A 17,434-nucleotide genomic window follows, 5' to 3' on the forward strand; every position below is an offset into this window, starting at 1 on the left:
AGATGAAAACATTGTAGTATCCACCTAAAATCATTGTTAGTTAAATGACAACCGATTCCATTTGGAGGATGGCAGGTGGTGTGCATGAAGGGTGTCCTTGATTTGTCTGACAAGGCTGTCGGGGGTTCATCTGAAGATTTAACCGTGCACAAGCACACGTCAGCGAAACAGATGCCCAGCCTCCCTGTACAATACGCATATGGTACCAAGGACTGCGCTGTCATCTGACAATTCAGTATCATGGCACCGGAACGGAAGAAAAGACAAATTATGACACAGGTTTAAATAAGTGTCTCCTATATGTAAAAAATAGGGATGGGCATGACAGAGATAATTACTGTATGCAAGCACTTTGGTCAGCTTTTAAAGCTTCCTAATTTCCCAAAGGGATTGTCCTCTTTTTCATCCTGTTGGGCTTTTGATTCAAAGAAGCGAGTGAAAGCGGCTGTGGTGGTTAAGGGAGGTGTGTGTGGATTTGAAAGAAATCTGCAATCCTCCGGACGAGTATCATGCCTGCTGGGACTCCGGTACCATCTCGTTACAACTTTTAAAGTGAATTGACGACTACGACTGAACGCTAATGAAGATGAAACGGGAATTTAAAGAGAGAAGAATGTTGAATATAATTAATGGCAGACGGCTAATTAGCAGTGACGGACAGTTTAGAAAAACAAAACAGTAAAGGTGAAAGCAATGATTTCTTAACAGCCTATAGATCCAGGACTGACACCGTAAATCAACTACCAGACTTCAGAGGGCAGTTTGGCGGTTTGAGATCAAAGGCGTGTGGTGTGGGGAGGTTTGGCCTTCAGCGAATCATGTTTCACTTTGAGCTATAGCGTTGGACAAACCCAAGAAAATGTTTGCTTGTACTATATGTTTAATATCTCATAACAAGCCCATCTTTAAATCATATTTAGACCACAGACAGCAGTATTCTTAGCAAGGAGAGACAGACTATCGTTTATGTCTTTTTTTATACCTCCTAACACGAGTCAAGTCGGAGTGAGGAGACTTGGGTCAGTGACGTATTGCACAGCAGCCTTGTTTGGTGGCGGCTCGGCTAACGCTAGAACAGAGGGGAACAGATGCTGATCATTAAGGGGCTCCGGTACAATAACAGCCGCAGTGCTCCTTGAGTCTGGGGAGTGCGCTCTTTTGGATTTTCCTGCCTGATGAGCCGTTGTGTATACGTTGGAGGGCTGGAGGGGGTTGGAGACGGGGGACGGGGGGAAGGCACAAAGCAGACGACTGCCTGTGAAAGGGATCTGGATTTACTTGAGTTACTTTAGAGGGGTGCACACAGCTCATTCTTTCCTGTCCAAAAGTATTAGTATATTATTCAAAAATATATATATATTTCTGTTTGTGTTTGCATTCCCTGTACGTGCGGCGCCCGCTGCACTACACAAGGTATCGATGCGGTGGGGGCTACTTGCTGTGGTGCATTGTGAGCAGCCCCTATGGCCTCCCGGGCTGGCGAGCTGTGCACTAGCTGCAGGCTCTATCCATCACAATCTTGCATTCAATTGGAGCGGGGCCAAGTCAGAGAGACAGACAAGGCAAGAGAGTGAAAGACAGAAAGCTATAGAAACACGCTTTCGTCTGGGAGGTGGATGATGGCAGAGACGACGCCGGCTGCAATGCCTCTGCTCAAGTTCCCTTTTACCGGCAGGAGGGCAATTGGCAAATGATATGCAGAGCCTCTGCACCTAACCTCGCACCAACCAAGCCTCGATGATGGGAATCAGTCTAGGGGTCTCTGAAGTGGGCAGACGCAATTTGCTCTGAGATCCTACTCGCCGTGCAGCGAGGGCGGTCGAGTCATCCAGCATCCATGTTACTTAGCGGGGCGAGGCGCATTTATTCGATTTGCCTTCCAATCTTTCCCTTTGACATTTTTCTCTTATTCTTTAAACACAAATATTTTTCATTGCAGACGGATGCCTGGCGAGATTATCTTTGTCCCTGACAAAACAGCACGAAATAAGGTTTCCTGGCACTCGAGCAGGACGGCAAGGAGGCGCAGAGGTGTCAACAAGCTTTTTGCTGCGCACACCGGTCGGGCCGACCGGCCCAATCAAATTTCAATTCTGCATCTCTCACATCTAATGAGGTCTAACAGTCCACGTCCGCGGCCAGACTCTCCCGAAACAACTGCCGGAGAGGGCGAAAGCGGTGAGGAGGACGGAGCTTCAATCCTTCATACCCCCCAAGAACTGCTCTCAGCCCGGAGCCGTGGAGCCAATCCAATTAAAATGCATAAATCTCGATATGCCTCCGGTGCTGGGCTTTGACTCGTGAAATACGGTCAGGCAGGGCAGACAGTTGTGCTAAGGGGTAGTGGCCCACTGCAGGGAGTCATGTGACAAGTTCACCTCCGGTATGACCAAGGATTTACGATCGGCACAGGGATGAGGAACAGTCGCGGAGAGGGCATATGAGTCAGGGGTCCTGGCAAATTCGTCACATTTAAAAAGGGCTGGGGGAGGGAATCCAGCTCGCTTGGCGGGAGTTGACATTCAACACATGCTGCTAATGTCACAGTGTGTTCTAAGCTACAATAACTATGATAAAATGCCCGAGCAGGACTTTATGTTGCCATGGCAGTGAACCCGCCTGTTTTTTTCTCTATATGCGCCCTAACCGTATGAATAGAATCATTTTGAAGCATCTCCGAACTGTGTGTATAGTACTCAGCATAGTGAAATGCACAACTCACCTTGACTGTCCTCTGTCATGATAACTACTGTCTGATGGTGCCATGGATGGACATGTTTGATAAAGACAGTGATTAATGTCACCCAAATATCACCCTGTTCATCATCTAGTGGGATGATTGATTTATATGAACTGGTCTATTGAGAATAGTCTCCACTTACCAGTAGCTCAATGCCTCCATGGGGCCCTTCTCAGCACACCCATCTTCCACGTGAATATAAGCATGTAGCTGGAATGGGCATGAACCACTCGACTAACCCTTGTTGGAAGCACACCCTGATGAAATGGTGGCCATTCAGGGTTCGCTATTGTGACAACCTGCATCTGCTTAAGCAACACCCAAGTGACTCATAAAGGTTCAAGTGGAAGGAATTTATTCTGTATTTAATAGCTATTAAACATTTTGAGCCAGGGTTAATGTGTTAGGCTCAGAAAGAGGAAAATCCTGAGCCTTCTCAGCAAAGTCACATTCAAGTACACTCGCTCCAAAATCAGAATCTATCATTCTGTAAAGACACCAGAGACGTATAATCTCTCACACGCAGCTGCCGTCGGTGAGTACAGTTTTAATTTGTTTATGCGGCCAACGGCGCTGCTCGGATTTCAGGATCAGCCAAAGGCATCAGCTCGCTGGTTAGATAGCTCAAAATGAGTTTGCAAAGGGCTCGAGTGGCAAGACAGCAGTGACGGCACTCAATGACCTTGCAATCACCCAGGACGAGGTTACCCGATTCGCTGTATCTGACGGATATCCTTCTGTAGGGGTGATTCTGATAAGGAACAGGCATGCTTTAGCTATTTGATTTTAATGAGTTCTTTTGAGCTTGCCTCTTGGAAGAGATTTCACATTGGGTAGTTTGAAAAAAACAAAACGGTGTACCGCATTGCCACTAAGGCGCTAAACATCCGTGGGTACGCAGATATTCAAACATCCACAACATGTGAGTTGGAAATTATTCGGAGGAACTAATTGACTTCAGACATAATTAATCCCGATGAGACACAGTCTGGAGGTTCTCCACGGCTGAGTCTGTCTAATAATCTCATGTACAGCACATTCAAGTTCAAGGGATTTTTATGAATTTGAATGGTTGGGCAACTTGTTCACCTTCACCCACACAGCGACGGGGTGAGGATGATTACAAGGCAGTGATTGTTAACTGGGATATTTTGTCTACAAACATTATAACTAAGGTTTAGTAAGTAAGACCCCAAGAAATCATTGGGCCTATGGTTGGTAACTGATCTAAAGATTAATAAACATTAAACGTTAGGTATGATTACATCATTACGTAGAATGGTTTTCAAACAATCACATCTCTTTTGTGGAAAGCCCATCTACAAATCAACTCTTCCAGACAGGACTGGCATATTTTTCTGCTAGATATGAGCAGGATAAAAAAACAAAAAGTGTATTCTCCTCATCAAAACTGTTAAAGTTCAAGCCTCCGAAACCATTGGGAAACTTCAAATGCAGCCTGAACTTGGTTCTAAAATTGTTACACTGGGAAACGCATGACAGGCGACAGCTTATTAAACTCTACATAAAGATCCCTGAATATAACATTGTCATTATCCACAGCCGACGTGCCCACGATCCATTGGCCAAAACATCAAGATGAAAGATGATGGTGATACTGTACTAAGCATCCGTCCTCCAAAGGAAATTGTAATTGCAGCTCGCCTATCTCTTTTTTTTTTCAGCGATGCCACTGAGAAACAAACAAGGTTAGAATATTATCTGCTGCTCTGAGGGTAATGAGTAATAACAATGCAGATATCAGCAGTGGTATGGTCTGTTGCCATGGATACAAAAACAGATCGTTTCTTCAATTTATGAAATTCCTCTCACCCCCTCGCGCATACACATTCCTCCTTTCCCTGCATGCAGTGTGTTCCCAGATACAACAGTGTGACAGTTCAGCGAATGAAAAGTCTTTGTATCGTCCATTCAGTGGCACCTCCCAACAAGCGGCCTTTTATAACAACAGAGTGGAAAAGATAAAGAATAAGGGTGGGGGAGAAATAACTGTCACTCAGCCCTGGCATGCAACTACGGTCCACTTTCCTCTGCTGAATGCAGTGCAACAAGCTAATGTTAGGGATTGGCATGACAGAAAGCACTCCTTTTAACGCTTTCCTTTCCCTGCTTTTTTTGCTGCTTTGCTTTCACCGCGTGAAGGATCCCATTCTTTGCGGCCCCCTCTCTATTCCAGACTCGGCTTCATTCCTGCAAAGAACGTTGTGGGTCCAAAAAGTCACGCTGCTGAGTGACAAATAGTGGCTCTCTCTAGCGAAAAGTAAACCATATCACCCGAGACAGCCCGGAAGAGTTTATGTGCACGATAGCGTGCAAAAGCATTGTGACCACTGGGAAAAAGGGATCTGAGTTGGATTGTGGGGAAAAAGGAAAGGACTACTGGCCTAGTGGATGAGGGACAATTTTTGTTTAAATTCAGAGGAGATGCTCTGGAGAAAGATGCCCTGATAGATACAAAGAGCTCCTCAGACATCCTACGACAGCAGTGATTAAGCAGTCTGTCAGCATTGGAAGCTACAGCACAACGACCGAATATCCTCCTTCCTTCTCCTTGTCCAACACACTGTTTCTCGACACACTTATACTGGTCTTTCCTCCCTTAGCTTTTTATTTTCATTAAAATCACTCCACACAAACCTCAGAGCCCAAACACAATTCCACAAATCCTAATGAATGGATCCCAAGCACTCCACATTTACATCCCCGCATACTGTGTTTATTTCACTTTGTCCGTGCCTTTACCCGGAAGGCAAAAAAGCTAATGGCGCACTGAGACAATCCAGCAATTTAAATCCTTGTTTCGGTCTTCACATGAATAAATAAAAAAAACGTATTTCATGCATTAATAAAGAGGGCGGATGGAAAAGGCTCGGCCTTAAAATAAATCTTGATGGTCTTATATCCCGTTAAAACATATTCAAGTTGGGCTCAAAACTAATTTGAGAATGTTTTATTTTGATTAAGCCTTTGTTTAACTAGGTCCCTCCCAGGGAGTCACACATCTCTTTTACAGGGTACAACTGGTAAGACAAGTTACTATGTTTTGCCAGACCGTAGATTGTTCCATGCAGAAAATCTAAACAGCATTCTTCCCATAACACTAACGATGATTTTTATTTAGATAATAAGGTACAGTAAATAGTGATAGTGCCTTTGAGTTTTCATTCAGGGAACCTAAAGTACATTACTTGGATATTTGCTCCTTAGCTGAATGGACGCCTGCAGTATATGTTTGTACATTGTGCACACAGCACACTACCCGCTGGAGCCAATAACATATTTGGGCTGCTTCTAATGTGGCCGCGATTAATGCTCAGTTTCCACTGAAAGACTTTTTGAAATGTTATGGATAGGTTGTGTATATTGCCAGGATGAGTACCGTGAAGAAGTCCAACACTTATTCCCTCCTACCCTGTGAACAGAAAAGCAAGATGCCGACAAACAGCCTCTGCTTTACAGTGTTTTACGCTGCCTTAACCTTACTTTTCCTGTCAAACTATCATCTCGCAGTGGACATGCTGGGTAAACCGTAACGGATGAATGCGTTTTCATTCCTTTCAAATGGATCTGGTAAATTGCACGGATACATATGTCCATTAGGGAGCAAGAGAAGGGAGAGAGCTGGCCTACCTTGACATCCACATGGGCCATGAGGACAGCAAAATTGGTTAGATGGGTACAGGAGCACGTGGTGTGGGTCCTGTTGGTGCCGAGCAGGCGGCAGTCCTGGGTCGACCAGTGACCCGTCATGGTTTTCTTGGAGTAACTCCAGAAGGAACAGTTGGGGTTGAAGTTCTCCTCGGATTGCTGTCGGGGGGCAAAAAGATGAATGCATGAGTCAAAGTGGATTTAATAACAGGAAACAGTCCAGCACGTCAACTCTTTAAGTACAACACAGGCGTCCAGACTTTATCACATACAAGGCTTTGTCCCTTTCTACCTGCCTTCGTTTGCAGTATAATCACCTGGAACCAGGTTCATTATCCCCCACTGCAATCCGTATCCATTCTAAAGTGAATAGCAGGTGGTCTTACTGTCAAAAAGCCCCACGTCTGTTTTTCATTGTTTTCTGACCTTTCTCCTCAACTTTCACTGCAAGAAAATGGACTACCCCACTGTTTAATAGGCACAATCGCTGCCTGTGACGGACTGCAAACGGCAAGCACACCGCCCCCCCCTGCTTACTCGCTTGCCATTTCAAAAAAGTCGTCCACGACCACTGAGTAACGCATGAGCACAGCAAAACAGAACAACCAATAAATAGATACATCAACGGCCTTTTCTTCTCAAGCCTAATTTCTTTTGTAGCTTCGGAAACAAGAGGAGAGCACGATCCTTTCCTTCATGACTCACTGCTTCCAAGGTTAAACATGTCTGCCGTCTTACCATTTGCACCACGAGGAGCGTTAGATTTCCATAGTTTCATACACGCTGTGGGGTAATTAGTCTAATAAGGTTTATCCTCTGTGAATGTAAATTTGCCGCTGACTGAGTTTACCCTTCACACATCCAAACCCTGCGTAGAATATTCCACGCTAAGGAGATAGGATGACCCCCTGTTCCATTAATGGATTTAATTGGTCCCATTAAGTGGTGAGGCAAGGAAGCAAAACAATAACTAGAGGACACATCATCATCCCAGAAGACCAGTGATCCACAACATCATGGTTGAGAAGGGAAGCCCAAAAACCGGAACATGAGCTCGCCTGGGGAGTTCAGATAACGGCGGTTTATTTTCAAGGGCAAAGTTGAGGTCAACCCAACATACCTGAGATACACATGGATACTCTTTATTCTATTGAGGAGTATAACGTATATAATATTGGATGCCAACAATGATCTCTGACATTCAGAGTCAAATATAATCAAGTTGATTACAGTCGTGTACACCAAATACAATTTAGAGTTTCTCCTCTCAGAAACAGCCAGTTCGCCGATGAGTTCCCTTAACAACAACTCAGACTGGTTCACAAGTTTAACAGAGAATCGGGAGCGCTTGATTTGATCAACCAGAGAGACGTATCGGCACTGAATGCAAAATGCCAAACTATCGCATCCAATCAAATGTAATTAATAGTCTGTAATGATTATTATTATGTAACTAACTGCACAGCCCTCGCTTTTCCTCAAACAGTAATGCATGCTCAGCTCTCTCTCTCTCTCTCTCTCTGAGCACAGAGCAGAACACACTCTGTTCCAAAAGGGCACAGTTTTATTGAAACGACTTGATCCGGCCAAGAAAAGGGTATGAAAGCGCCACTGCCCCAACATTAGACGAACAGTAAAATGGCCGAATCTAGGATCCAAATTACAAATTACACTTAAGGCAGGTGAGTCACAGCAATAACTGCGCCGACATTGCCCCCTGACATTTCACCACCATTCAATTTTGATATCCATAAGCTTCTCTCCTTTCCCTATCTCCTCAGCACGCTGTGTACTTCACCGCCGCTCTTTCTTCCTTCCAGGTCCCTCCTACACACGAGACCCGCTGCAATTCTCTCATGGTTGTTCGACATCCTCGGTAATCGCTGAGGGCGCTGTTTGTAGACAAAACAGGGATATTTCGAGGGTGGCAGAGTGTGGAGAAGATAATGGAGTCGAGAGGGAGTCGTTGTGACTCCCCACAATGACTAAGCAGCCTCCAGCGAGGCTCAATATGACGGATATTTGTTCGAGAGATCAGGCTGGTGTTTGTTCAAACTAATAAACAACCACATGCATCTTCAGCATCACCTTGTGAGCAATTGCTCACACTTTAACTACATTTATTTTGTTCTGAGATGGGATTCCTCCATTTCTGCTGCACATAGGAAATTGAGATGAAATGGTTGTATTAAGGAGGCACATAAAATAAACATACAAGTATGTCGTGTGTGAGAGTAAAATAGAAAGAGAAAAGAAGCCCATTATATCAAAGGAACAAGGTAAGCGCATCTCCAGTGAGACACACATTGAGGGACAGACGAGTACCTGTAGGTGTCTAATGGTAAATACGACAGGGTCCGAGAGGTAGACTTTGTTGGAGTCCTTGTTGATGGCGGCCGTGATCACCGGTGAGTTGACAATGACCGAGTAGTTGGTAGCCATGGCTTCGCTGCCCAGCTTCATGCTGGCATTCTCCGTGGAAAGGTAGACCCCGATGTGTTTGTACAGCACGAAGGCTATCCGAATCTCACCTGCGGGAAGACGACAGAGGGGGGAAAGTGGTCAACGTTCCTCAAGTGACAACCGAGGAAAGATTACCCAACATGGCCAAAAGGATGCAGACAACTAACTACGACACCGTGGAATGATTGTTGAAAGCATACGGTGGTTGGGAAAGTGAGCTGTGAGCTTCATAGTCACCCCGCACTGAGCTGCTTGATATACAGGAACGGCAAATAGCATCAGCCTGAGGTGTGTGAGGAAAGATCAGAGCTAGCTGTGGCCCGCTTCCTCCATTCAGTCAAACTATGTATACAAAGTATTGAATGATATCTTCAAATGCTGAACAATTCTCAGTAAGCAACATACATCATACAGTGTACTGCTTTTATAATGTGACAATGTGCTAGTTATAGAGCTTATATGCTATTGATCTTTCGAAGCTTTCCGCAACACTTGAGAAATACTGAAAATAATTACTCAGCTGAAGCTTTGTGATCACAAGAATAGAAACTGAGGTAAAAAAGACAAAAACAGACTCTAACGTCAAGGTTGCCAAAATGGTCCTGTAATCAGAAAGTCTTTTTAGTTCAGCATCCCAAAAATGTGGAACCTTTGAAAAAAGCAGAGCATTTTTCTTATCAATAATGTCTCTCTCTCTCTCTCTCTCTCTCTCTCTCACTCTCACACACACATCTCTTCCCCCTCCTGCCGCCTCCATATTCAGCACTGACATGAAAGAAAACCCTCCCGCCGTGACTGAGATCACTCACTCAAATGAAGAGAAAACCATTTGGGTGCTAGAGCGCTGGATGAGGGGAAAGATCTGCCGCCGTGTTCTAACGATGCGCCCGGGCACGGCTGGACATACACTTAGTCACCCGGCTGAGAGGGTTTAGGGGGGCACATTGAAGTCATTTGCACCCGTAACGGAATTCCCACAAAACCGTTGCAGCTCCCAATGCAATATTACATTACACACTCAAATAAAACATAATGCTGAGATTGCCGTGTCCAAGGCGCATTTACACTTCAAACCAACAACAAGGGGCCAGCGGATTCGAAGGTTACGACGACTCACCGTTTCTTCCGTGCTGCTTCAACGTGTTGGCCGAGAGGTGGATAGCGTTGCCCTGTCCTCCCGTTTGTGGGAACTTCAGATCAGGCAAGTTCCCGTCTGTGCTCATCCTCGCCACTTCCAGCTCTTTACACATACGGAGCAAACGCGAGCATCAGCAGTTAATCAATACCTTTGACTTTCATGATGTACAACAGACATAACAGACAAACTGCTACAGGCTCATCGTTTGCGGCGGCACAACAGTGCAATATGGTTGCTGTAAACATCCCTTTTAGTTTCCTGTTAATGTGAAAGGTTTATGTTGGAATTTTTGAACGCGGCGATGCCATAACATAAGTATAAGACAGATTAAAGAACAAAAAACGATCCTGCTTTGGACGGAAGCTGACCTCCTTGTGACTTATTTGGTTTAACTTCCAAGGGGTAAAGACGTATGAGCCACTACTCACACAGCAGCCAGAAGTAAACTCATCTCCAATCACTTGACTGATTCACTTTCCTGTACAGCTGATTGTATTAATCCAAGCATCTCTGACGAGCACTAAATGCAATGCATCTTGTCTTTGAAGGAGCGCCTCCCTCTCCACTCTTCGGATGAAGGGGATGTCTGTTTTTGCTGTAAGTCTCTTAATCAAATGACAATCAAGTGTTCAGGTGACGTTGTTTCCTCTTTTAACTCTGTCTTTGGCCTCGACATCTTCATTTCAAAAGATTATTTTTCCCCTGAGAGAAAGGGATACAAGGAGATAAAGACCAGCTACGGAAGAGGAGTTCACTTCTGTGGCAGCTCGACAGCTGTTGTTTTTGCAGCAAGCTCCTAATTTACGGTTCAAAGAATCCGGCGTCATGCAGCAGAGCAAAATGAGCGGCTGATAGAAGCCCAGCTGGAACAAAGAACCCTCGTTCCATCACTTATTATGGTGTGATAAAACTCAGTTTGATCAAGCAGCCGAGCGGGCTCAAATCTCGAGTATCGGTGACCTGCGCAACGTCTGGGCATTCCGTCACATTAACTCTCAAAGCACTGAGACGAACCCACTGAGTCATCGCCAGGCAGAATTAAAGACAAGAAGCACTAAAGGTGAATTCCAAAAGATATGGGGAGCAGTATGGAGTAACACAGGTGATGGAGCAAATAACTGAACCTCCCCCCAAGATGTTGTACCTGCATAGACTATTCCTTAATTTGTTTCCCAAGAAAGGTGTTCGTATAAAACAATTACACTTGAATGCTTTGCGTCTGAATAACATTCACTTTCATATGGGCTCCCTTCATCTACTCGAGGGAGAAATGTCCGCCCCGCGATCGCTCCTTTTTCGTTTCATGGTCAATGACACCGCATTTGCTTTCTGCTGTGCCGATGCAAATGGCAGTCATCTATGGCGCAACACATAAAACTGGCTGGCAGATTAGTCTGCAGTGGAGAATCTCAAACACAATTCCACCCAAGTGTAGGAAATGGAAACTTCATTAAGCCTGATAAGGGATTCCGGAGATGATCAGTAGACTATGACACCTCCGTCTTTGCGAAAGGTTAGTGCCCACGGAAAGCTACAAAGGGGCCACATCTAATCCTCCTTTTTATCGGTTCTCATACCAAGGCTTCCCATTTTTTATCTTAAAAAAAAAAAAAAAAAAAACACCTTTGTATTAACATTCTCTAGCGCTTTTTTTGCAAAGGCCAGGGGGTTTCGGTGATACATTCCTATTCAACTTAGCTAAGACAATACCCCAGATAGCCCACCATTCCCTGGATTCCACGCCTGCCGTTGGAATAAAGAAAGCATTTTTCTTCCCCCTCTCCAGCTCTCTTTCCCCTGTGTGGTTGTGTAAAAGAGCTTACGATGGGCTTTGGGGAATGCCTTTGATGCCATAGTCGTTGCTGGACCCAAAGGCTATACCTTCAAAGCCCGTCTAAATAACACGCTAATCGGCAGAAATCTGCTCGTAAGATTATCATGCAGAGAGTGAAGAACACTCTTGCGCAGACAAAGCCCTGGACCGGCACATGCACTGTGACGTGTAAACACAAACACAGTCACAATGGGTGAGGGAACAGCCTTCCTCTTTGAAAGTGAAGAAAATAGATCTCATTATGAGCTTACATCTAAAATTGGAACCGGGCCTTTATACTGCTAAAGATTCATTTTGAAGCAGAAGAGCCTCCATGAGAATGTGAAACCGAGAGCAGTGAGCTACAGTACACCTGTACACACAAAGGCCATCACTTCACTAGTAATTCATTGAGAGAGATCAATAATTAGCTGCTGCGGTGATTGCTGATGTATAAATGGGCCACCCTCGTCTTCAATTAACCACTCTGCATGGCATGAAGGATCGCAGGGGCCAACTGGCTGAAAAACGAAAAAAGCAAGCCGAACAAACAGAGCGATGAGGCCTAGTAGACATGTCACCGGCCCATAATTAACCAGACCACCACAATAAGCTATAAAATCTCACTCCAGTTGAGCAGGCAATGTCTCGCCCCCCCTTAAAACAAGCCCAAAATCTCCTCAATACCCACATGAATTGTGTGCCAGATACAATAAAATCATTTTTATTAATTATCCTTACGCTTCCTTCCTTTTTAAGTCTACAGACCAATTTTTTTTATGTTGCCATGGCAGCAGGAAAAAAGCTCCACTTCTTGTGAGTGGAGGGCGATACATCATAGCATTGCTTTATTTCTTGATTCCCCTCGTCTCACTCACCACCCTGTGCAAAAAAAAAAGTAATTTAATTCTACTTTGTGCTTCGTAAATGTCTCTCAATGTAAAATACATATTAAATCAATCTAGTTCTGAAAACTCTGCAGGTGGAAATATTGATGACAGTTGTTCCATTATCTGTGCTCACTTGGTATTCATACACCGGAGAGTGAGCACTGAGCCCTGATCTGCACAACTAGTGGCTCATTGTGGCTAATAATTAACATGAGTATAAGCACCATTTGACATGATTGTGCATTTCCAGCCGACTGCCATCAGACATAAGCAGCCCTGCCAAAGTTAACCTCTTGCTCGAGAGAAATGATTAAACCGGTGACCTTCGCACACTTTCCGACGCCGCAAGAGCACCGCTGTCAATATGACAGCGCCGTGGATCAATAGCTGTACGGCAAACTTCTTCCCCCCTGTGCCCACGGCAAAACCAGGATGAAACACTTCAGACACGTGAGGGAAGGGACCACGGGAAAACATCACAAATACAAAACCAAACATTCAGCTCTTTAAGTCCAGCTTCCAATTTTGAAAATATCATAATTGAGAATGCGGCGGCAATAATCTGTTTCTCAGCAGCTTGAGAAGAAATTATCTTAACTCGGTCCAAGACAGTTTACTCACGCAGACGGACCAAATTAAAGTGTAATTTGTTTGCTGGCAGACCGTTTCCATGATTTCTATTGCTAAAAATAATTAAATTCCAGATATCTCCATTAAATAATGTGATCCATAACTTCCATTGAAATTTGAAAAACAAAAAAGGCGTTTCATTAGATTTTTCTACGCCCAGTGTGGAGGAGCCAACAGGAGCTGGAGGAAGTCTCCAGTATCCAGTCAACTGGCTCCACTGGGGAGACACAAAATGGTCCAAACGTCCGGAGACGTTATTGACCTTCAGAGCAAATTCGCGGGCTACAGTTATGTATTTGTGACAAAATGAATGGAAAAAGATTCAACACATAGCATCCTCTTATGTCTAAGATGATAATAAAGGATTTTTTCACGTGAAGCTTGCCGGCTACAGCGTCTTCGCTCGCACTCACGGATGTTGTCGGTGTTCTCTTGCACGATGTCGGTCTTCAGCAGGTTATCGGCCAGGACGAAGGCCCCTTGCTCCACGGTGTCCAGCAGCATGGTGGCGGCCCGCAGCTGCTCGCCCGTGCTCAGCTCCCTCCACGCCGCCTGGGCCTGTGGCTGCAGCAGGTTGTTGACCGTCTCCACCATGGCCTGAGGAGTCCAAATCAAACCATTTAGCCAACAGAAGCTAAGCTGGCCTGGGGCCGCTGTGGTCGGACATGGTGATACGGTGACACGGTGAGAGCGGAGTAAGTGAGATGAGGATTCAGGAGGGAACACAAAAAGAAAAAAAGAAGGAAAAAAAATGGCGTAATCCGGTGGGATTGTGCCAGCATGACGTGTTCACACCTTTCATTTCATAATCATCGTTCTACGGAGCAATTTCATGATCTTATTTCTATTTCATTTATACAAGTTATGCTTTTGGACATGGATTGTAATTGGTGGCAGCAGCACCTCAATCTGCAACGGCATTGGTTATGTGGCTAACTTACTTTTGTTAGCGCTTCCTTCTATCCAACTACAAGCAGAATGATTCATGTAAGTGAATGAGGACCTGTGCTTACACGACTGGAGGCCAGTTCTTACATGACTTGAGGCTAGAGTCTTTAATTGGTGAGATTAATGTTCTTCCATGCAGAGAATCCTAGAACAACAAAGCATAACGAAAACGCAAAACAACATCCAGATGTGCCAATGGTTGGACAAGGCATTTGCTGGTAGCAATAACTATTCACATCCTCTACTGCATAGCAAGTAAATACTATACTCCCTCTAATCTCCTCACGACAACGCCAAAGCCAGTGAACACGCAAGAAACGAGAACAATGTCAAGAAATCATGAAAAATTTAGACCCATTAAAGATTAAAAGAGCCAATGGCAAGATTTATGAATAGAATCCTAATTGGTCGGGTAAACTAATTCATTCCTAGTGCCACGGCACCGAGCAGCGAAATGAAATAAACGTTAAATACAGTAGGTGGTCAAACAAAGAATGTATACACTTAATATGACGCTAATGTATCATAAACATAGTCAGATACAGTATAATGTTGACATTTCCTTATTTTCTGAAAGAAAAAGAAAGTATTTCTTACTTTGCCTAAAGCAAACACTGAGTGAGTTACTTAACCATAATTTAGTGTGTTATAACAGTGATTATAAAATATTAGGAATATACTTTTTACTATTACAGGTATGGAAATTGTAACACACCATCTTTGTAAAAAAACATTCAAATTAGTGACAAGCAATTTTAGTGACCTACCTATAATCATAAAATGCTTTACTATGTTTATAATGTTCATTGTGAATAATAACTATAAATTATATAAGCAACTGACACACCAAACACATCATAATGTATCATTATTTTTTCAAGCGCTTTTCATATTTCCAAAGACAAATGATTTGAAGTTTGCTTAACATGCACTTTAGACATTAACGTAATAGAAAGAGTGTTTCGGATTGCCTTTAGATTTTACGTTTGCACTGCTTCAAAAGCCAGTTCAGGCTTGACATCCTTAAACAACAGGGGGGTGGGGGGGGGTCTTCTGAGAGAACCTCTCTGGACTCTGCTAAGATCCCATTTTTCATCAATGGAAAAGAAATAAAAGAGTTTTCGTATGACTCAAAATCGGCAAGAGGATGAAGCCAGGGCCGATAAGAGAAACCATCTGCTCCAGGGTATCAAAAAAGAAAAAACTGACTTTACCAACCAACTAGTCACTAAGCATTAGTGTAATGGACCCCCACAATTACCTCATAATGTTAAGTTGTGCGTCGGTTTCAAATCACTGTGATAGCAAGAGGAGACTGACTGACTGTATTCCACTCACTGGCGCTGGGTGAGAATTTCAAACAGCACCAGCTGGCTTCTCCTCGTTCAAAACATACCCTGCATGCATTAGGCAGCCCACACGCACACACAGACACACACACACACGCGCGCACACACACACACGCTGTGAAGGACTGACGCAACAGTGAACACACACCTCTGCACCTGCTAGTAGACAAAACCACAAGAAAAGTGCATGCACATACACACGCACAGTCTCCCAACTTTGATGTAATTATTCGTTATCTGCAGCCAATCTCCAATCACACCTTTTGACATTCTGCCAGAGGCAGAGGTTGATTCACTCTCAATTAAGGAGCTCTTTTTCTTCAGGCACTGACATTTTTTTCCCCCGTACCCTTTGTTCAACACTGCAAGAGTTATTTTTTTCTTTTCTTCTTAAACCACTGAAATAATAGTTATTCCAGGGAAAAGATTGATGGACTTGCAGGGAAGCAGTTTGGTTTTTTGCATGTTGAAGAGACGGACAAAACCCCCGATTCAAAACAGAATAATAGCACAGAGGGATCGGGTCAGAAACTTGATGAGGAGAGTCTAAGGGAAGGATAATTGATAAACAAGAGGGGCAGCACCTATAGTATGTGTCAAAGATGCATATTGTTAAGGTCAATTTTCTTCCTGGCCCTTCAGGCATGTACAACATTGTCCAAGGAAATGCAATGAAGCTGGCATAAACTCATTATGCATCATTTGGACTTGCATTAGATTACCAAATCACTCTGATGCAAGTCGTTAATTGCTGGTATTAATATGTGTGGAACATGCCAATTTTCCCTCATTGGAACCAGAGAATGAAATGATGCTATCAAGACTATTAAGTATTGTCTTTAGAGAAGTATGCTGAATTACCTGACCTACACTACACAATATAATACTAATACTATAATAACTTTTATTCATATAGCACCGTTCCAAACAAAGTTACAAAGTGCTTAACAATACGCAGAAGCAAGAGTCTTATAGGGTTTATGATCACAAAGGGAAAGATTGTGTTGCCTTTGCTGCAGAGGAACCAAACAACAACAAGTGTTTGTTCCGACTGCACTTCTGTAATATTGCTCTGTGCCCACGAAAGTTTTCTTAATGTTGCCAAAGATCATTAGAGCTATCATTTAGTTATCATTTTACACATCAAGACGGAACTGTGTCATTTTGGAACAAACGCACTTGCTTTCCTGCAGGCATTTAGATGAAGACTTGATAACATTCACCGTGTCTGTGCGACAAGTAGGAAGCTACGACCAGCAGTCAGTTACCTTAGCGTGACTATATTAACACGGAGCAAACAATCAGTCAGTTGTGTCGTTCAGAGAGCTTTGGAGGTATTTGTAGTTGTTGTGCTGAGCTCAGCTAACCAGCTGCAGAAGAGCGGTATTGATCATCTTCCCACCTCTAAGTAAGTAAACAAATAACAGCATTTTCCAAAATGACAAACTATGTCTTTGAGGACACTAGACAACATGTGTTCCGTTAAAAACAATCTGGTATTGTTGCAGTTCTTTCAGCCTTTCCTTTGGCACATTTCCCCAAATCGGGAAGTAGCAATCTTTTACATTTTTCAAGTTTTAAATACATCGTGTTTATATCTGGACTTTTCTGGGCTGGCACTAATATTTGTAATCGTCCGTGTTACAAATAAATCCTACTCATGACTCTGATGCCAAACACATGACGAATCTGCATACTTACATATTGCCCACCTTCCAAATAAATATTCGATGTGTGCGGTGTCTATTTGGCCGATCATTCAGGAGGAAAAACCATCATATGTCTCGTTGATTC

General features: G+C 43.8%; 1 protein-coding gene across 17 annotated transcripts in view; it reads right to left on the minus strand.

The window, feature by feature from the left end:
- The window catches only part of LOC120822056 (adhesion G protein-coupled receptor L3), a 189,397-nt gene that overhangs the window by 28,061 nt on the left and 143,902 nt on the right, over positions 1-17,434 (minus strand). For all 17 annotated transcript variants that reach the window (XM_078106244.1, XM_078106255.1, XM_078106250.1 and 14 more), the window contains 4 exons: positions 13,757-13,940; positions 9,990-10,112; positions 8,735-8,940; positions 6,392-6,568 (listed from right to left, as the gene is read on the minus strand). In XM_078106244.1, coding sequence (XP_077962370.1) covers positions 6,392-6,568; positions 8,735-8,940; positions 9,990-10,112; positions 13,757-13,940 — 690 coding nt within the window. The remainder of the gene's footprint in view (positions 1-6,391; positions 6,569-8,734; positions 8,941-9,989; positions 10,113-13,756; positions 13,941-17,434) is intronic.

The sequence above is a fragment of the Gasterosteus aculeatus genome, chromosome 7 (genome assembly GCF_964276395.1).
Source record: "Gasterosteus aculeatus chromosome 7, fGasAcu3.hap1.1, whole genome shotgun sequence".
Lineage (NCBI taxonomy): Eukaryota > Metazoa > Chordata > Actinopteri > Perciformes > Gasterosteidae > Gasterosteus > Gasterosteus aculeatus.